A 22,468-nucleotide genomic window follows, 5' to 3' on the forward strand; every position below is an offset into this window, starting at 1 on the left:
CCATCTCCTCATCTTGAATTTTCTACTGCTATTTATGATTCCTGTATTCATCGAATATCCCAATAAGAACTCCCTCAGTAGCTGACAATATTCATGTTTTACTTTTGTGCTATGTGCCAGGCAAAGCCCTGCTCTGCCCCACACAAGCATTGCCATATTTGATCCTCACAACTCTATGAGGAAGTTACCATCCTTATCATCTACCCTTGTTTATTTTTATTTATTTTTTTTATACCGTTGTTTAAAAATGAAGGTGCGGGGGCGCCTGGACGGCTCAGTTGGTTAAGTGTCCAACTCTTGATTTCAGCTCAGGCCATGATCTTACGGTTCGTGAAATCAAGCCCCGAGTTGGGCTCTGTGCTGCCAGCGTGTAGCCTACTTAGGATTCTCTCTCCCCCCCTCTCTCTACCACTCCCCCACTCATTCTCTACCTTCCTCTCTCAAAGGAAATAAATAAAACTTAAAAAAAATTTAATAAGTAAATAAATAAAATGAGAACGCTAAGGACAAATGTGCAGCATTTGAATCTAGATCTTTCTCTTTTCTTTTTCCAACTTCACAAAGCAAATAGAAACCAACAGGCAAGAATTTCTCAACAGGCCTTTACATTTACTTTATTTCCAACCCATTTTCCCTTTTCTGTTCATTTTAACCCATGACTCCCTTCCCTCCACCTCCCTCCCCAAAGATGCCCTCCAGAGTCCCCTGGGCACTCTCTTTTCTTTTTAATTCTTTTTAATGTTTTTATTTATTTCTGAGAGAGAGAAAGAGACAGAATGAGCAGGGGAGGGCCAGAGAGAGAGGGAGACAGAGAATCTGAAACAGGCTCCAGGCTCTGAGCTAGCTGTCGGCACAGAGCCCGACGCGGGGCTCGAACCCATGAACTGTGAGATCATGACCTGAGCCGAAGTCAGACGTTTAACCAACTGAGCCGTCCAGGTACCCCCCCCCGCCCCCCACCACTCTCTTGTCAGCACTTCGAGATGTTGGCTCTACCACCCTGAAGGGGGTCATGCTCACTTCTAATCCCAAAGTCTTTCTCTCCCCTGCCTTCTTCTGCTGCCTCCAAATCTCTTCCTGAAGCCGACATTCCTGGTGCTTCGACTACTTCCTCCTAAAACGTGTCCCTTCTCTCACACTTCCCCTCTCACCTCGCTGACTGACTTGCTTCCTCATTCCCTCACTGCTTCTACTTCCTCAAAACCCAGCCCAGACTTTGGGCCCCTTCTGTGTAGCCTGCCCAGGACCCAGGGAAGCGAGATGCCCCCAGTGTTCCCACACCAGCGCGGTACAACACGCACCACACTGCACTACGCATATTCGATCGATGGGTCTTTCCTGGAGACTGGGAGCTGCCTGAGAGCAGAAACATGCCTGGTTTCCCTGTATCTCCCCACACGGAGGGGTGGCCAAATACACACCAGCTGAACCACATGATGCTACTAATCTTTTTATGTTACTCTCATCTGGCTGGATTTTGGAAAAGATACCAGGGATGGAAACCATGCTTTCTATGCTCCCACAAAAGGCTGATCAGGGCTCCTGGCAGAGTATGTGAACCGGGAGCTTCAGACTGAGACAGCCTGGGTTTGTCACCCTCTTCAAATACTTCTTAGCTTCAAGACCTAGGGCAAGTTTCTTAAGGTCCCTGAGCCCCAGATTCTTCAGGGAGTTAAAATGAGATTTAGCTCCTAAAGTGCTTTGAAGGAGATCACGTGTGAGCATTCAGCTCAGTGCCTCAACAGATTAGAACAGGTCCCCGGGAAGCAATATCATTCCATGGACACAGCTGCCATTTGTGACCCCTTCCTTCCAAATGACACAAGGACTTTGAGAGTTCTCAGCTCAGCATCACAGACACAAGGAAATCAGCTGACTGCGGTCACATGACCACCCTAAGCGCTCAGACCAGAAGCCACTTTCTGAATTCCTTATTTGGGGCTATGAACAACAACAAAAAATCTACACAGATGCAAACTCCCTCACTGGGAAAACAAAACAAACTCACAACGATTTAAGCACACATTTCTCCCACTAGGGAGTTTCCACATCCCATCAAATTTCGCCAGTTTTACCACTGCTGTGCCTCTGAGAAATGATCCTGGTCACGGTCACACACCCCAGAGTTGGCCCAACTACTCTCACTCACCCTGCCTGGGACCTTCCCCGCCACATGGCTCTCCCACCCTGAGCCCCTCACCTTCACACAGGAGAACTCAGATCTGACGCCAGTGGGTCAGAACTCATTCTGGGCCCTGCAGTTCCTAGGAAAATTCTTTAACCTCACTGAGCCAGTTTCCCCCTCTGTGAATGGGAACAATCCTTGCAAATCTTAGTAGAAGGTGAAGATTCAAAGGGATGCAGTCTGCGAAACGCCCGGCTCATTGCCAGCCCACAGATACAGCTGTCTTTCCTCCCTCCCCCATCACACTCACCTCTACACTACTTTTAAACAATCCAGACCCGAACTCTGTGTTTGAGCCCGGACTCTGTGTAACTCTGGAAAATTTTTCTTAAAGGGAATATAACAGGAGCAATCTTATAGGGCTGTTGTAAGAATTAAATGAGTTAATGCACAGGGGCGCCTGGGTGGCTCAGTCAGTTAAGTGATCAACTCCTGGTTTTGGCTCAGGTCATGATCTCAGCGTTTGTGGGTTCGAGCCCCACGTCAGGCTCCACATTGGGCAGCATGGAGCCTGCTTGGGATTCTCTCTCTCCCTCTCTCTGTCCCTCTCCTTCTTGTGCTGTAGTATCTCTTAAAATAAAAAAATTTTTAAAAACCTTTTAAAATAAATAAATAAATGAGTTAATATACAAAAAACCACTTAGTACAGTGCCCAGCACATAGTACGTACTCAATAAACATCAGCTCAAGCCAGCCACATTCTAAAGCCTTATTTGAAGATGTCCACGAAATAGCTCATCTCCCAGCTAAAAGAGCCCCCCCAAAAGGGATTACAGAAGAACATACACATTCACCCAAGAAGGAACAGGTCTAGCCCTGATTTCATTTTTTCCCTTGCACTTGACTCTTTTGTCCCATCTGGAGCACCCTGACGCCCTTGGGCACCAAATCAGAGAAGGTCCAAAGGGAAAAACAATGAGACCAGCTGTCATTTGGGCCTCTTCCTATTGGGAACCCCAGAGAATACAAACACATACTGACCCCAGCCCTTGGAAATGCCAGCTGGAGGCAGCTCTCAGCAGAGAGCCAACACGGGGAGACGGGGATATGACTATGTACCTCCTCTCGTGCACGCTGTTCCCACATCTCCCAGAAGCTCTGTGCAAACCTTAAACACCTCCTCCTCCCTCCCTCTGTGCTGATTCTGTTCCTCACTTCTTTCTCAACCCACAGTATCTCCCAGGATAATCAGCTCTTTCTCTCTGCAGGAGTGAAACGGCTCTGTGCGAGCCCTGAACAAGCACTCAGACAGGTCAGGAGAGGTAGTTCCGCCAAACCCCACAATTCCATTTTCAAAACCTCTTATCCTATACTTACAATTCTATCTCGAAAAATAACTCTCATCAGTGATATGTGAAAGCTTAAAGATACTGATCAAAATAATCTTGGGATATTGTGACGGAGTGAAAATACAACCTCTAATTATAAAGAATTCAAAATAATGCATTTATATCTTCTCTAGAAAGAAATAGAACCTCAACAGTCCATGGGCCAATTTCATGAGCCTCTAGGGCCTCTGCTCTATACTGTTCTCAGTGATTTTCAAACTGCACTGACCTTTACGTGTAGTGAGAAACACTTTACATTTGACCCAGTTCATGCGTGCCTCTGTACGTATGCATGAAATAAAAGTTTTATGCAGCAATACTTATTCTCCCTGAGTACTATCCATTCTGATAGTTTTCATCTATTTGTTCATGGTGTTCATGATCTGCTAAATTGATTTCATGACTCTTAATGAGTGATGATACAGTTAAAAATACATGTAGAGGAATTCAAGAAAACTCAGCCCTGAGTGGAGCTGAATAAGATGTAAGGGTCAAGGGCAACAAGGCACTGAAGTCACAGAGTCCAGGCCTTGGAAACAGGTTGGAAGGTATGGTATAGGGGAAGTCAGGGCAGCTATGTGGATGCCCGATCTCCTTCCTAGGAGCTGGGTGACCGCGGGCAAGCCACTCCCATGCCCCTGGGCTTACTTGGATTAAGACTCTCCGTAAATAATATTCTGGTGCTGGAAAGACATGTTCTCTGAACCTAGACACCAACTAAATCAGTTCTGTGAAAGGGCCAGTGAAACCCCACTGGCTTACTAACGGTCAAGAAGGTACGGTTTGGAACTAACCTCCAAATGACACCTAAAAGCATGGAATGGATGGCCCCCCTCACCCCTCAAGGGGCAAGGCGCTCCTTCCCCGGACAGCTGGGAGTGTTGAAGGCTAATGCTCACAGGTGCATCCTCCCTCCCCAAGGTCATGCTGCCTTCCCAAGAGCAGCCTTCAACCAAGGTCTCCTTAGTGTGGGTCCCCATCATCCCACTTCTTTCCTTTTTTAAGTTTATTTATTTTGAGAAAGAGAGAGAGTGCACACATGGGAGGGAGAGAGAGAAAGACAGAGAAACCCAAGCAGACTCAGCAATCACCCCAATGCAGGGCTTGAACCCACAAACTGTGAGATCATGACCTGAGCCGAAATCAAGAGTCAGGAGCTTAACCAACCGAGCCCCCCAAGCGCTCCCCCCTCCCACCGTCATCCCACTTCTGAAGGGCCATCCCAGCTCCAGCCATGCATTGGCTTTGGTCTCTATCACAACGACTGCACCAGAGTACAGTGGCTTCCCGGCTTCCCTCAATCCCTCATTCGTGTCATGCCCCAGACCTGATTATCCAATAAGCCACCTGTGTGCAGATCTTCATCTTTTAAGACAAAGCATCAATGACATTGGCCAAAGTCACAGGAGGAAATTTAAGTGAGAATGCTGACTTCAGGACATTTTTCCAAGGGTATTTTTGAGACCTCTTTTTTTTTTCCAGAACTAACATTTAACGACTAGCAATCACATGTCTTTGCATACCACGTCTCATTCAATCCTCATGGTGTCCTAGGAGGTAGGCTCTCGATCCTCACCTTCATTGCACAGATGAGACACCAAAGATTAAAGAGGCTAAGAAAGGATGCCACTTGTGCCCAGGAACACACATGTGCTCAGCAGAGGAGCTGATGTCTGACCCCACGCCCTTGACCTCATCCCGATCCCATCACAGCTCTATAATCACACTCGCCACACTGGGTCACACAAATTCACTCTCATATCTGTCTCTTTGAGGATCTCCCCCCGCCCCTGACACCACAAGGGCCAGGACCTCATGTTGCAAATCTCAAGCTCTTGGTGCAGCGCCAAGAACAAGGCAGAACCTGGATGGTAGTGATGGAAGTAACGGTGGTAGTACTCAGTAGCAGCGGTGGCAGTACTCAGTGGTTGGTAGCTTTATTCAGTAGTGATGGTGGTAATAATCAGTACTGATGGCAGTAGTAAAGGCAGTGTATTCAGTTGTCATGGCGGTAGTAATGGTGGTAGCATTCGGTAGTAATGGTGGTAGTAATGATAGCATTCAGTAGTAACAGTGGTAGTAATGGTGGTAGAATTCAGTTGTAATGATAGTATTCAGTAGTGACGGTGATATTCAGTAGTATTGGCAGTAGTAATGGTGGTAGTATTCAGTAGTAATGGTGAGAGTAATGGTGGGACTCTTCAGCAGTAACGGCGGGAGTATTCAGTGGTAATGGTGGGAGTCACCAGTGCTTCCTGTGCGCCAAGCCCTGCACTGAGCCCTTTATACAACAACATATCATTTGTCCCTGGCCGCTTCCCTATGAAGTAGGTCCTCTTATTAGGTGCAAGCAGTAAGCACTCACTTGGGACCTGCTGTAGAAGCCAGTACAGTTCACCAGACGCACACTGTACGAGGGCATGTTTTATAAAGCTAAGCAGTCACGAGGGCCTGAAATTGGTCTAGTAGCTTCCTCAAAATACCACCCATACTTTGCAGCTTCTCCCAGCAAGAGGAGGAGTCTATTCTCTCCTTTATTTCCTCCTTTAATTCCAGGATGGGCTTGTGGCTTGATTTCACTGACAGAGTATGTCACAAGTGACACTGCGCAAGCTCCAAGCCGAGGTTTCAAGAGGCCCCCCAGCCGCTGCTTTGTGAATGGGGGACACACCACCTCCGTGAGACCAAGCACAGGCTGGCCTGCTGGAAGAGGAGAGACCACCGGAGACAGGCCCCGGTGTCCCAGGCCCCTCAGCCGTGGCCCCAAATGTGTGAGCCCAGCCAGGAACCACCAAGCCCTGTCCAGACCGGGTCGCACAGCTGAGCACAGCCCAAATCACTGACCCGCAGAAAGACCTAAATAAAATGGTAGCTAAAAGGTTTGTGCTAAGTAAGTGCTAAGGTTTGAGGTGGTTTGTAGCAAACAATAGGTAATTGGTTTCTTAGGTGTCTTGATATCTAAAAGTAGAACCACCAAAGGATTTGTCTACAGGAGAGATGACAAACAAGCAAAAGAAAAGAACACAGAAGTGTATATGACATCCACCAGCAACCAGGAGAGCCAAGAATTCTGACCAGCTAGCAAACTACAACTTCTGACAAGCACCAGACTGTTCTAATACCTACAAACAAGAGAGTGCTTCTTCATTTCATACTTCACAGCAAAACAGAACGGGCTCTTCCCCAAACATACCCCCATGTGTTTGATAAGATAAAGAGGTCTAGAGTTTCACACCTGTTTTTACTGAAGTTCAGTAAGAGATCAAATCGGATACATCATCCCAAAGGGAAAGGAAATCATGGCTGTGGGGACCGGAGCAGGGCTTGCTTTGTTCACCAACATGTTTCCCCACCAGACAGAGCTGGTTGATATGTGCCAGGGCCCCTTGCAGTTGACACAGCCCTGTACCAACAGAAGATGAGCAGAAGTAACATATGTCCCTTCCAGGCTGGGGCAGTTAAAAAATGAGTGTGTTTTGGGGGCACCTGGGTGGCTCAGTTGGTTGAGCCTCTGACTTCGGCTCAGGTCATGATCTCACAGTTTGTGAGTTCGAGCCCCGCATCCAGCTTTGCACTGATGGTGTGGAGCCTGCTTGGGATTCTGTCTTCCCCTTCTCTCTGACCCTACCCAGCTTGTGCCCTTGCTCTCTCTCTCAAAATAAACAAACTTAAAAAAATAAAATAAACATTAAAAAATATTTAAAAAAGAAATGAGTGTGCTTTCTTGTGTTCTGTCCCCATCCACCGAGCCAAGGGAGAGAAAGCTGGAGCCCTGAAGGACTGCATGGAAAACTGCCTGACCAGGATCACCCACAGTGATCAGTGCCATGAGAAAGAAAGAAATCCTCTTCTGTTAAACCACAGGGACTTTAAGACTTATCTGTTATAGCGGCTTTAACAGATTCTTACTAATACCTTAACTAGCATAGCTGTTTTGGGTTTTTTAAATATATTTTAATGTTTTTATTTCTTTTTGAGAGAGAGAAAGACATAGCTTGAGTCAGGAGGGCCAGAGAGAGAGGGACACACAGAATCCAAAGCAGGCTCCAGGCTCTGAGCTAGCAGTCAGCACTGAGCCCGACGTGGGGCTCGAACCCACGAACCATGAGATCATGACCTGAGCCAGTCAGATGCTTAACAACTGAGCCATTCAGGTGCCCCATTACAGATGTTTTTAAATGCAAGCCCTAACAATAGTTTATGAGCTCCAAGTTTTCCGGGTATTAACAGAACTAAATTATTTGATGGGAAGATTGTCAGAATGCCCTGGCTTCCTTGTTCTACAGTTTGCACCCGATGGGCAACATTGAAATAAGAAGCAGATGTCCCCCCAAGAAGGCAAACGGTACCATCCCTCGATGACTGACTCCAGAAGGTGCTTGTCTCCCATATGGATGTCACTTCTGTGTGTACAACTAAAAAAGTCCCAACTAATATTTTTGAGGTTCCGCCTCAGTGATTTACACTTCCTTTTTTAAATGTTCTGTTAAGGGGCACCCGGGTGGCCCAGTCGGTTGAGCATCCGACTTCGGCTCAGGTCATGATCTCGCCGTGCGTGGGTTAGAGCCCCATGTGGGGTTCTGTGCTGACAGCTCAGAGCCTAGAGCCTGCTTCCGATTCTGTGTCTCCCCTACTCTCTGCCCCTCCTTTGCTCATACTCTGTCTCTCTCTCAAAAATAAGTAAACATTAAAAAAATAATAATAAAGTAAATATTCTATTAGAGTATAATGACAGAAAAGCACATATAAGTATACAGCTCAGTGAAATGTCATGATCTGAACACATCTGTGTAACCAGCACCCAGATAAAGAAACAGAACATCGGTGGCATCCCGGAAGCCTCTCTCAGTGATGACCCCCAGGGCAATGACTGTCCTACCCTATATCCCCTTTAATTACTTTCGCCGGCTCCTGAACATCAAGTGAATGGGTCATACAGAAGGTATTGTGCCTGACTTTTTCAGCTTAGGAGAGTCATCTGTGCTATATATAGCTGCAGTCGGTTCCTGTTCGTTGCTGTACAATATTCCATTGTGTGTCCACTATTTTGCTGAGGGCCAACGGAGGTGGCTTCCAGCATATGTTATGTTAGAGGAAATTCTTTTCACTCCAGTCCACCAGGGTCCATGATGAACAAAGGCAGGGACTTCAGTAGAGGAACTATTCATCTTCACGGAAAAACATGGACAAAGCATGAGGCTGTGCCCCAAGTTAGCATCATACTTTTGAAAATCACTTCCCAACAGGCTCTAGGAAGGGCAATTTGGGAGGGGCGGGGAGGGGAGGGACGGGTTCAAACAAAAGTGATCAGAGCCTGTGAACTAGAAAGGGATATAATTCTCATAAAAGTCACAGATCGAGCCATAGAAAACTAGCACCAAAATCCAAATCATATGACTCCTTCTTACAGTCATTTCTCCCCTATACCATTTGTTCAGTCAACAGGTATTTATTGAGCACATCCTATGAGCCAGGTTTGAGCTGGGTACTTCAGAAAGAACAGGAAATGAGACAGATGTGGCCCCTACACACACAAAACTGACACTCTGGTGGCAAAGACTAAACACTCAGACTAATATATAATTAGAAAATGTAAAGTTGACAGGGGTTATGCAATTGTACACGGGGGAATCTGGTTTGGAAAAGCTGGGAGGGCTTCTCTGAAGAAGTGACAGTGAGCTGAGTTCTGAAGGAAGAGTAGGAGGCAAGCTGGGGAAGAGGAGAGGAAAGACCAATTGAAGCTGAAAACAGAGTATGTGCAAATGCCCTGGGGTAGATAGGACTGTATCCTGACTGAAGAGCAGTTGGGTCTTTACCTAAAAAGTGAAAAGTGAATAAAAGGGAGGTACAAGCATGGTTCATGAAGACCCAGGGCAGACAAGGACTTGTAACTCGTGGGAAAGACTCTGGACTTAAACCTGGGAAGAACAGAAAAACCAGTCATCAAAAAGAGGTGTATCTGGAGCGCCTGGTGGCTCAGCCAGTTAAGCGTTTGACTCTGGATTTCAACTCAGTTCATGATCTCACGGTTCATGAGATCAAGCCCCGTGTCAAGCTCTGTGCTAACAGTGCAAAACCTGCTTGGGGTTCTCTCTCTCCCTTTCTCTCTGCCCCTTTTGTGCTCATGTGCATGAGTGCATGCTCTCGCTCTCTCTCTTAAAAAATAAATAAACTTAAAAAAACTGTTTTAGGGGCGCCTGGGTGGCTTAGTCGGTTAAGCGTCCGACTTTCNACTCTATGCCAATCTTCCTTTCCTATGTGCACTATTTGGCCCAGATAGAATTATCAATACTCCCAAGCATACATTTTGCTCACACATAAAAACAACCCAGATAACTATCTAAGTTGTCATTTGCAGCATCACAAAAATCCTAAATAATGACCCTCACTTAAGGGAGGGAATAAAGATCTTCAAAATACGGTTAGCTCCTAAAAATCACCCGAGAGCATCATCACAAGAGACAGTCTTGCAGGCTTCACCCTCCACCTTCACCCACATTATTTGGCAGCTTCTTCTTCAACCCAAAAGAGCACGTAAACATTCCATCTGGAGGATGAAGGAAACTCAAAATTTAAAAAGTGAAATGGTCAGAAATCTATTTAAAGTTGAAATGCCATCAACACGTTTTCAAAATGAAGGCAGCAGATGGGACCATCGCAGATCTCAATTCAGCTTCTGAGGTTTCCCACAAATTAAAGCCTCCAAAGCCAGGAAACTGTTGCACAGAAAACACTGTTGCTCACCCGTGTTCCTGTCACAGCTCTGACCCCAGCTTAGAGTTTCTCGCTCAGAAACATTGTAAGTTGCACCTGCACCTAATACTGTCGCCCAGAGCGTGTAAACACGTTCCTTCCTGCATCAAGTCCTTGACTCGGGATCATTGCATTTGCCTCCCCAACAGGATTATAGAGTTGGTAAGGACAAGACGGCGCCCGGCCCCAGGAATAAATCCAAATAGCTGCCATTTATCAAGCGCTCAGTGTATGTCAGGCAAGGCACTAAAGAATTGCTGGACCTGTGCCCTATAAACAAGATACTATTGTTTCCTTTTACCTCTAAAGAAACAAAAGCTCAAAGAGTTTAAGGAAATATGTTCATCCGCCCTGTAACAAGAAGCTAAGATTGGCGGCAATGCCTTTCAATTTCCAAAGCACAAACTCCTCACCACCCATGCAGCACGGGCTCCATTAACACGTGGTGGATAAGTGACAGCAGCCGGGAGGGAGAAGGCAGTGGGAGGATTCTTTTCAGAGGAAAAATCATTTCCACGGCCCTCTCCGCCTAAGGATGCAGGGAAGAGAGATATCCCTATTGTTAGAACCATAAAAATAACCCAGTAACCACCTCCCAAAATAGAACAATCAACAGTATGACTGACACGAACATCTCTTTACGGTGTGAAAAATAGCAATAGCCCCTTGATGCTCCGGTGACACCCCTGACAGCCTCTAAATGGTCATTTCAGTTTCCCTTACCTGCCCTCCAACCCCACAAGCCTGGAATTGCAGGATCTGAGTCACGGCAATTACTGGTTCAAATGCACTTCATGCTCCTCTTTCTCAAACGTTTAGCCACTTCCCTCACCCTCAAACATCCTGCTTTAGAACACTGATAGCAAGCACCTCCTAGTCACTATTCTGCCTTCACAAGGTCCAAACCCTCCTATGTGACATTGACCTTCCAAGCACCGCGCCCACCCCTCCCCCCCCCAGCACGTCCTCCTTCCCATTCCCTGCATGTGCCGTGTTCTCTCCTTCATGTGTCTCAACTTGAGTTGTCCTCTGCCTGAAACACCCTTCCCAGCCTCCAGCCTCTTGTCAATCTGGGAACTCCCACTCCTGCTGTAAGACTGTTCCCAAATGTTACCTCCTTTGTGGAATCTTCTCGACCCCTCCCAGGAGTAAGGATGTCATCTCACTTCTCATTTATGTGGCGGGACTAACTGGCCATGTGCCAGTCTCCCCACCAATGACCAGGAAGACCATCAAGGGCAAGGATAGATTCCTCTTCAAAGCCCATACTACAACTGGACATTCCACAATGTATTTCTTCTAAGTTATGTATTAATTGCTCTTCTTCTTCCACTAGAATGTAAACTCCATGAGAGCAGGGACTCTGTCTGCTTCACTGCTCTAGTTTCAGTGCCTAAAACAGTACCTGAAACATGGTAGGCACTCAACATGAATGGATGGAAAAATGGCTGAGTAGATAGATGAAATGGATTAGTACATGGGTTGGTGGGGTAGATGGATGGAGAGATAGATCGTTGGATCAAGCCAGGTAGGTTTCACCAGCCCAGGGTCATAGAGTCAAGGAGACAGAGCAGGATTTGAAATCAGGTCTGTCTGATTTTTGAGACTATCCTCTCAATTCAATTTATACTATCTATCTAGAAACCCAAAGTCTGGTCACTGGACAGTGGCAAGGTAAAAGAAGTGTCCAGAATTCCCGCCCCCACCTGGGAACATGGTTATTATTGAGCTAAATTAATTTCCATCTACTTAGTAAGTGTCAAGACTCAACAGGAAGGCATCTGAACCCTCCCAGTCTGGGCCTCAGTTCTTCAGATTCAGTAGGGCAAAGTTCTCTGTGTGTGCTGAGGGAAAAGAAGACATCCAGGAGACACAAACAAGCAGGACAGAAGACAATAAAAAGTAACAGCAACAATACCAACAGTAATATTAAAAGATTGATACTTCTGAATAAAAGCCACCATCTCTTCCAAACCCTGCAATTGTGATGTCTTTCAATTCTCTGCTACATTGAGCTTTCTTCCAATACCAACCATTTCTGGGAAAAACAATATAGCCAGTATGAAATTAGACCCAGAGGTAAAACAGAACAAGGCTTGACATTAGGCTAAAGTCGGGGGGAGGGGGGGAACGTGAGGGGATGGTTTATGGGTAGAAACTAACATATCCCTATGTGCTCATAATTCTCTGTAGTTCTTTTATAATAAAAAATAAAGAACATTTATTAAGTGCCCAAATTTGTGTTAGAGCGGCGTTAAAGACACATTAGCACCAAACCGAGATCAGAAAAGACGGAGATCATTTTCTGCATGTGATTCAATGGGGCTTACTGTGAAGCTACTTACAAATTATCCTCCAAATGAGAGAAAACACTGCCTAAGTCAACAAAATGAACAGCTGTAGAACATCAGACCTCAACCCAGGGTAAGGAAGGTATCCAGGAGGCAAGACGAGTAATCCTGTGTCCCTAAAAATTGGCTTTCAGTTCAGATGCCTCTCACTGAGATGCTTCACACTCCCTTTTTACTTATTCTCAATCTGTCAGCTCAGACTTGCTCTTCCACCTCCAAAATGATCTGATTTTTCTCCACATCAAACTGCAACCCCTAAAACAACAAAGAAGCCAGCTTATTATCTGGGTTATTAGCTAGGAGGTAATGAAGTTCTTTGTCGAACTGAGAGGGAAGCAGCTATCTGACTCTACTAAATATTCATCTTACTCGTGACCATGGCACAAGTCAAGAGTCAGGGCTTCCCGATATGAACAGACATATCTCCAAAGAGGACATCCAGATGGCCAACAGACACATGAAATGATGCTCAGCATCCCTCCTCATCAGGGAAATACAAATCAAAACCACACTGAGATACCACCTCACGCCAGTCAGAGGGGCTAAAATGAGCAAATCAGAGAACTCTAGATGCTGGCGAGGATGTGGAGAAATGGGCACCCTCCTACACTGTTGGTGGGAATGTAAACTGGTACAGCCCCTCTGGGAAACAGTGTGGAGGTTCCTCAGGAAATTAACAGTAGAACNGGCTTCCCTGCAGAATGTGACAGAGATAAGACCTTCTGTGGATCTTTATCCAGGACGAGAGCAGCTTCAAACTACAGATTTTTTAGCTCTGGATTCCTGGCAACTCAGACTTTCCCATTACTTCAGAGAATGGGAAGTTATCTGCCTTTTGTTTTTCCTTTTTAATTCTCAGACCAAAGAATTCCCTGACGCCCCCCCCCCCAACCATTGCATAGGTTCACATCCCCCTTATAAGTTCTCACAGCACCCTGTACCTTTCCTGCAAAGCACTTAACAAAAGTACAGTTAAATATTGGTCCAGTGATTTGTAGAATATCATTTTTTTAATGTTTTATTTATTTTTGTGAAACAGTGCAAGTGTGGGAAGCACAGAGAGAGAGGGGACAGAGGCACTGAGGCAGGTTCGGTGCTGACAGCAGAGAGCCCGATATGGGTCTCGAACTCACAAAGCGTGATAAAGACCTGAGCTGAAGTCAGATGCTCAACCAATGAGCCACCCAGCCACCCCATGATTTGTAGAATATTTACACTGTAAGCTGCATGACATTAGGATCTTCTTGAGCTCATTCACCGTTGTATTCCTGCCATCTAAAATAGTTCCTGACATACAGAACATAATGAGTGAATTTTTTTGGAAGCATGAATGAATATATGGAAGGAAGGATGGATGGATGGATGGATGGATGGATGGATGGAAGGATGGATGGATGGAAGGATGGATGGATGGAAGGATGGATGGATGGATGGATGGATGGATGGATGGATGGATGGATAAATGCATGTAATAAACATACAAAGTTCCTACCAGATTTTCAAGCAGGCATCACATCTCCAAATGCCACATGTAAACACTGTGGTTTTTGTATCCTTATAAAAAGGCCAACGACCTATCTGTATGATATCACACAATTTCAGTGGAGAAATAGGATGAGTCAAGTCAAAGAATCCATGAAATTAGATCAAATGCCAAAAATGATGAGACCAAGCTTTTGAATCCATCATCCAGAGCTGGTGAAATATTCAGCTGATCCTTCTACCCACCCAAGAATTAACTGGACTACAAAATCAAAAGAGCAAAGCATGGATTTTAAACTGTATTTGTAGTAATTTAACTACCTGTAGCTGAAAAGCATCAAAAGGAGATGCATATTCTCAAAACTATGACATACTGATGTATTTACATATGCTTTTATATACATGCGTGTGTGCACATACGCACAGAGACAGAAACAGAAAGCTAGGAAGAAAGAGACAGAGAAAGAAGAGAGACTCCAATAACAAGAATACACATAAATAATTGTCAAAACTTCAGTTCATCTTTTGACCAATTAGCTTCTCTGTTATCTTTTTCTTTCTTGACTCAAATACACCATAAACATGCTGTACGTGGTTCTAGGCAGCCCACTTGGAGTATCACTTAGATACTTGGAGTATCACTGGTATCTTATTTTTTTTTTAATGTTTTATTTATTTCTGATAGAGAGAGAGAGAGAGGCAGCGTGAGCAGGGGAGAGTCAGAGAAAGAGGGAGACAAAGAATGCAAAACAGGCTCCAGGCTCTGAGCTAGCTGTCAGCACAGAGTCCGATGTGGGACTCGATCATGACCTGAGCCAAAGTCTGACGCTTAACCGACTGAGCCACCCAGGCACCCCACAACGTATCTTTTTAATTACTTTCTAAGAACCTGCATATCATATCAACTACATTTCCAAAGGTGGTATTTTCCATATTTACTTAGAAAGGCATTCTGTTGCCGTGACATTTTGAGCTTGCCCCAAGTGCTCGACCGCTCAAAATGAATTTACTGTTGCCTCTCCAACAAATCAGCCCTCCTTTTTCAGACGCAGTATCAATTCACCTAAATATTTTTTTAATGTTTGTTTATTTTTGAGAAAGAGAGAGAGAGCTTGCACAACTGGAAGAGGGGCAGAGAGAGGGAGACACAATCCGAAGCGGGCTCTATGCTGACAGCAGAGAGTCTGATATGAGGTTCCAACTCGTGAACCACGAGATCATGACTGAGCCACCAAGGGCCCCCCGGCTAAAGATTTTTTTTAATTTTTTTGAATATTTATTTATTTTTCAAAGAGAGACAGCATGCATGGGAGCAGGGGAGGGACAGAAAAAATAAAAAAGTCAAACCATCAAATACAAAGTCAAGGACCTTCTGTCTTTGATCCACATAGAACCCTCAGGACACATTCAGAAAAAGCTGAGGTGAGCAGAGTTTCACCCACAGGCCTCTGGGACCTGCTTCTGGAAGGGAAATGGAATAATAGAAGGACACTCCAGTAGCTCACAGCCTTACTGAATTATTGTACAAAAAACAAAGAAATAAAATAAAATAAAATAACATAAAATAAATTTAATCTAATTAAATTTAATTTAATTTTAAAAATACCTCTTTATGAGAAAGTTCTACCTGAAGTATAGGATATTGTATTATAAGCTGCCAGGGAAAACGATGCCAAAAAGAAAATAAACCTGATTCAGCTTTGATTGTTGTTGGTTTTTTTAAAATATTTTTATTTATTTCTAGGAGACAGAGAGACAGTGTGAGCAGGGGAGGGTCAGAGAGAGAGGGAGACACAGACTCTGAAACAGGCTCCAGGCTCTGAGCTGGCAGTCAGCACAGAGCCCGACGCGGGGCTCAAACCCACGAACCGCGAGATCGTGACCTAAGCGAAAGTCGGACACTTAACTGACTAAGCCACCCAGGCGCCCCTGATTGTTGTTTTTAAAAAGAGCGTATTTTAATCTGTATGTGTTTAATATGTATGTGTTGACTACACACTAAAATACACTTGTATCCCACAGAGTCGACACTGATAAAAACAGCAGTGGTTGAGTTTATGCAACATTTTGGGGTTCTTAAAGAATAACTTCTATTAAAAGGTTAAACCGCTTTTGAATCTCCACAGGAAAGGGAAGAGCTGGCTTACTCATTATAATCATCCCTGCTAGGTCTTTATAGTCAGAAAACTAGTGCTCTGGGGTTTTTCTAGAGAGTCCCTGACAATTTGAGATCTTTCTCACGAGGAAAGGGTGAGAAAAGAGAATCTGAACAAGCCTGGCTGGCTGAACAGTGCACACACTGGTGTTGCCCAGAGCCTATGAAGAAACACATCTGAGAGGAAAACCCACCTAAATACACGAAAGCAGCCTAGTCATTCAACGACTTCCAGAATGAACTCTCCCACTTTGACAGAGTTTCCTACCACAAATCAAGTAATAATGATCATCCCACTTAGAGTCATGGATACTGACTGTGGACATTTCTCTTGCACCTTAGTATGCACAATAACCCTATGAAATAGGTACTATTAGCCCCATTTTACAGATGAGGAAACTGAGGCCACTACAGGTGGATGATTTACCCAAGTTCACAAAGTAGGTGGCAGAGCAGAGATTGAGAGTCAGCTCTACCCGACTCCAAACCCATGCTATGAATTCTGAGTCTCTAAATGGTATTGCTTGCCAGTTTATACTAAAATAACTTCTTTTTTAAAAAAAAATAGTTTTGGGGCACCTGAGTAGCTCAGACTTCAGCTCAGGTCATGATCCTGCAGTTCTTGAGTTCAAGCCCCACACGGGGCTCTGTGCTGACAGATCAGAGCCTGGAACCTGCTTCAAATTCTGTGTCTCCCACTCTGTCTGCCCCTCCCCTGAACACTCTCTCTCTCCCTCAAAAATAAACAAACATTTTTCAAAAATTTAATTAGTTTTTCTCTCTGCAAAACTGCAAAAGCTTCTTGGGGTAAGAGTCTAAAGCCACCCAAAGGCTTGTTTTTCATTACAATTAACACACAAATGCAAGTTCTAAGGTTCTCTAAAGAATGCCAGAGAAAAGTCGGCCTTGCTTTCCTGGGGGCCCCACTTATTATCCAGAATTTAGTTTCATGATACGGATGCTCAGCCCTAGCATCCTGTCACCAGAGGCCTTAAACTATCTCACGGAGAGTGGTTTTATAGAACATAGAGAACATGGGTAACAAAAAGGGGAGAAACTATGTGGCAATCTAGAATTTTGTCCTCTAGCAGCACAAAAATAAGGAAATCTATCCATACGCTCCCCTGAGCACACAGACATCCATGATTTCCCATGGCTGATGGACTTCCCATCCTTCCTCCCTCAGCCCCTCCCAGCATCCCGTTTCCATGGCAGCAAGATGGAGTATGGAGGCTCGGTGGGTTCCGTGCCTTAGGATCATCCTACACACCTCCTATCCAAGAACGGTGCAGACTAAAGCCCCTCTCCCCTTCTGCTTTTGAAATGGAACACCCCGCTGCCCTAACCTGTAGCTGGGAACAGGGCGACTTGAAATTAACATTACATTTTCCATATACCCTTTTGTAACACTGTGCCGGTAGGCGATTTAGTCTGACCTAGTAGCAGAGAGGCAGAAGTATCTCACAGCAAGTTCCAGAAGGGGCAGTGACCATGTGGCCTTTGCCTTTCTTTTTGCCCTTTCCTCCTTGCTGGCTGAAACAAAGATGCGATGACTGGATAGTCTAGCTTCCTTCTCGGGCCATGAGCTTATTGGCACTTTCTGGATGGTGGAGCAGAAAACTGAAAGGACCCAGGATCCTGGGCTCTGGACCTCTGACTCAAGTAAGAAACTAAAACCTTATGTATCCTTGGAGCCCCTGGGTGGCTCAGTCAGTGAAGCACCGCACTTCAGCTCAGGTCATGATCTCACAGTTGATAAGATCGAGCCCGGCCTCTGGTGAGTTCGGGCTCTGCACCCTCTCTGCGCCTCATGGGTTTCTCTCTCCCTCTCTCTCTCTCTGCCCCTTGCTCACTTGCGTGCTTTCTCTCTCTCTCTCTCTTTTTCTCTCTCTCTTAAAAATACATACATACCTACATACATACATAAACCTTATGTATTCTCTATAAAATGTTGATCCCATTTTAACTGGGCACAGTTTAAGAGGAAATTGGTGGTGCCAAAATATTCAGGTGGTTCCAAATTCAGTCGCAGGTAACTCTGAGCAGATCATCAGGTAACGTTCTCCCCTTCCTGGCTGCCTCCCTCCAACCTAAGCATCTCTATGTCAGGGGCTGCCGGTCTGCCCTCTCCCCCTCTCTTGCTTCTTTCCACTCCTGCCCAGATGGAATATACTGCCAAAACAGTGACATGGGTGACCAGCCATTCACAGCTGGATTTCGGCTCTCACCTGGCAGCTGGCTCCATGGCAAAGCAACCCTTTAGAGACAGTCTTCTCTCACACCCGCCCCAACACTGGGGTAGTTGGGGGACAATCACAGGAGCCGATGTGCTCTGAGTGCTTACTCCGTGCTGAGCTCTGATCCAAACATCTCATACGCAACAGCTTCGAGCTACTAAGCAACTTTTTAAGGTAGGTCCTATTTATTGGACCCATTTTATAGACAAGGAACCTGAGCTCAGTAACATGGCTGGGAAGCCTCGAAGCTAGATTCAAACTCACAGTGACTTGCCTGATGGCCTGTACATCTATGTCCACTACACTACATTGCCTCTCAGGGACAGAAGGAAAATAAAGGTGATTAAAAATAATAATAATAATAATAATGCAAATAATAATAAGTACTTCTACTTCTGAAGTTGCTGTATTTGATTGGAAACTTAATTCTGCTTTATTCTCACTACACCAGAAAATTCCTACCACTTTCCAGGCTTTGAGAAACAGGATCTCCTGCTTCAGATATGCCATCACCTACACATCCAGAGTGACTTCCCCATGCATCAGTGTCTGTGGAGCGAGTGGGAAAGCAGCAATAAAAATATTAAAAAATCACCCTCGACACCAGCAAGTGACAAAGACAGAAATGGATGCATGAAAGTGAAAAGTAACCTCAAAGATCATCTACACATTCCAGTACTAAGACACCACTGATATTCTGCTTCAGGGGCCAAATTCTAGAAAACAATCTGTTTGCAACAGAGCCTAAGTTGTTGCCACTTTAAAGGGATTCGGGAAGACTTGAAACTAACATAACACTGTATGTTAATTATACTTCAATTAAAATAATAATAATAAAATAAAAATAAGAGGGGCACCTGGGTGGCTCAGTCGGTTAAGCATCTGACTCTTGATTTCAGCTCAGGTCATGATCCCACAGTTCGTGGGTTCGAGCCCCATGTCGGGCTCTGTGCTGACAATGTGGAACCTGCTTGGGATTCTCTCTCTCCCTCTCTCTCTCTCTCTCTACCCTTCCTCTACTCGTGTGTGCTCNGATTTCAGCTCAGGTCATGATCCCACAGTTCGTGGGTTCGAGCCCCATGTCGGGCTCTGTGCTGACAATGTGGAACCTGCTTGGGATTCTCTCTCTCCCTCTCTCTCTCTCTCTCTACCCTTCCTCTACTCGTGTGTGCTCTCCCTCTCAAAATAAATAAACTTTTAAAAAGTATGTAAAACTGGAAAAAAATAATAAAAGGATTTGGGAAGTTGTCTGGTGCAGAGCGTGAGACAGGGGCTCCACACCTTGGTAAGAGAGGCTGGGCAGGTCCGTAAGGCTCACTGGATGGGCCAGCTCTTCCCTAGGTCGTAGTTGAAGGAACCTGCAAGTCTCAGAAGACAGCAGTGCCACACTGAGAGCACCAAGTACAACTGACAATGCCACCCACACTCACCAGGGATCACTGGACTTTTCCCTGGAGGGTGGAGGTGCTACAACAAAAATTAGTGCTAAGTCACGTCGCAGACTTTTGGGCGCTCAAATGCTTTCTTCTTCTGATCTAAACCAGCTCCCCAGCGCGGTCAGTTTGCCCCGAAGACACACCCCAGAAATGAGACATTTCTCACCAAACTCAACCACACATGGCTAAAAATTGGGGAGGGGGAGAAAAAACTTCCCAGAACAGAAGTTGCAAACTTGAATGCCTACCAGAGCCAGAAATTCTGGGTGAAGCGGGCCCAGCTGGGAAGGACTGAGATAAAATGGTGAATGTGTGCCCCTCTCTATGAAAATGGCTCCAAAAGACTATTCCAACAAGAAAGTGGGTCCAATTCTCATCAAACTTGAAGTTGGAAATCCAAGGATGTATGTGAAATCTCCCAGTTCTAAATGTGGACATCAAATTCAAAAAATGTTGGACACCTTAAGGGCTAAACAAATCCGCAGATAATCTGACCATGGAGAGCAAATTTGCAAGGAGGGATGGCCAAGGCTACCTGACACAGGAATACAAGTACTAGGTTTAGCATCCCTGGCTAGGGTCAAGGATCTCAAACCAGGTGCAAGGACCCAGGTAACCAATCACTTGGAGTCCTTCCTGAAGGTAGCCAGAAGATGGAAAAGGCAATTTAAACCAGCGCCTGTGAGGCACCCCATCTGGAACGACCTCTTTCAGAGAAGGCGGAGGCCCAGGGGACAACCACGGGCACCTTTCTAGGGGATGCACCATATGCAGAGGCGGCAGCCACCTGCGCAGACTTCTGTGAAGCAGGGGAAGAGGCAGAACGTCTCTGTGTGAGATGAGGAAGGGCCTCTCTGAGGAAGGATCCTCCCCGAAATGGCCCCTGGAGACACTTCCTCCAGAAGCAGGACTGGCCAAGCAAGATAGGTGCAGGGGGCAGGATTGGACTCTTCCGTGGCAGGGAAGGCAGACAGGGTGCATGCTCTTGCTTGGCAGGCAGGGTCCCCCACTGCACTCAGCTTTCCCGGATGGAGCACCGCTGCCCCACATACACGCACACTTTAAAAGGGACCTTTGGTGGTGATGCATTCCTAGCTTGGCAGGTCACTCCGGCAGAAGTGATTCCTTCACTCCCTGCCTAACTCAGTCACTTCTAGAAAGTCTTTTTCACCATCTCTTCCCACAAACTGGGCATCCCCAGAGCCCCACTGCCTACCTTGGCACTGGAATCCTTGCTTCCCGAAGCCCCTGCAAAGGCAGAAACAGGCATGTCAGCAAGCCCTCGGGGCCCAGCCACCAGCTAGTTCCCCCACGTCACCCCCCTTCCCCGGCCCCTTTACCCCAGGTGCAACCTCCAAGCCACAGGCGGATGCCCAAGAGTCTTCCGCCTTTGGTGGAGGGGGCAGCTGGGAGCTCGGCGGTAACCCCCACCTCCCCTCGGAAGGCAGAAGAGGGAGGCTGCGACCACCAGGTGGCGGGATGGGGGGAGCGTTTCCGTCGCAAGGAGGGTAGGGGGCAGGCGGGAGATCTGCCCACAGAGATGCCCCGGTACCTTCGGGGAGAGAGAAGACATAAAACCGCATCCAGAGGGAGGATAAGAGAGACCCCTCGGCGGTGCTGTTCCCCAGGGGTCTGCGAAGAGAGAAAGGACTCCCCATGTCTAGAGGGACGGGGTGAGAGCTGGGGAATAAAGATCCCCGCAGTGAAGCGAGAGGAAAACCGAGGAGCGCGAAGGCGAACCCTGGCCCGCAGGAAAGCGCAATAAGAGAGAACCCGGGGCGCCACGGCGGGAGACGCAGAAGGGGAGGAAAGGATGCCCCACGCCCGCGGGGAGATAGACAGGACTCCCGGGGCACTGCCCCCGGAAAGGAGGGGAGGGGGTGCAGGCGCCTCGAGCCTGGAAGGAGGCGGGGAGACGGGGAACCCCGGGCGAGCGGGCACTCCAGGGAGGGACAGCCATCCCGCGCTCGGAGCAGCTGGAGAGCCAGAGCCCGCGACGCGGCCCCGGGGCGCTCGCGGGGCGGCAGGAGAGAAGAGCGAGCCGGAGGCACCCTGCGGCCGGCCGTCTGGGGCCGGGGAGGAGGAAGCCGCAGGACAGTGCANCTTCTGCCGGAGGGCGCCTTTGCGGGCGAAGCGCACGGTGCTCTCCTCGCCCTCGCTCGGCGGCGGCCCCGCAGCCGGGTCAGCCATCTTGCGCGCGGGGAGCCGGAGCCGGGAGGAGCCGGGCCCGGGNTGCGGGGGAGGGAGGCGGAGCCCCGGGCAGGCCCCGCCTCCGTCATTTGCATCGCGCCCAGGCCCCGCCCAGCGCCGCCAGCTGCTTTACATACTGGCACCCCGGAGGCTGCCGGCCTCCCAGCGAGGTGCTCACCGCCGCAGCGCTGCGGCGCGGGGACCGCAGCCTGCGATCGTCAGACCTGAGCCTCGCTCCCCTGCCCCACTCCTGGGCCTGGGATTGCATTAAGGGGATGAGCACCTTGGGTGCGCCCCCTGGAGAACCCAGAGCGGAAGGACTGACGGGGACTGGGGGTGGGAGGTGGCGAG

General features: G+C 47.0%; 1 protein-coding gene across 1 annotated transcript in view; it reads right to left on the reverse strand.

Annotated features, from left to right (window-relative positions):
* PRKCB (protein kinase C beta) overlaps positions 1-22,117 on the reverse strand; it is a 327,110-nt gene extending 304,993 nt beyond the window's left edge. Inside the window, exons 1-3 of the mRNA XM_077760560.1 lie at positions 21,979-22,117; positions 21,359-21,479; positions 21,144-21,175 (exon numbers count right to left, since the gene is read on the reverse strand). Coding sequence (XP_077616686.1) covers positions 21,144-21,175; positions 21,359-21,479; positions 21,979-22,117 — 292 coding nt within the window. The remainder of the gene's footprint in view (positions 1-21,143; positions 21,176-21,358; positions 21,480-21,978) is intronic.
* Positions 22,118-22,468: the final 351 nt, after the last annotated feature.

This window comes from Crocuta crocuta, unplaced genomic scaffold (assembly GCF_008692635.1).
Source record: "Crocuta crocuta isolate KB4526 unplaced genomic scaffold, BGI_CrCroc_1.0 scaffold73, whole genome shotgun sequence".
Lineage (NCBI taxonomy): Eukaryota > Metazoa > Chordata > Mammalia > Carnivora > Hyaenidae > Crocuta > Crocuta crocuta.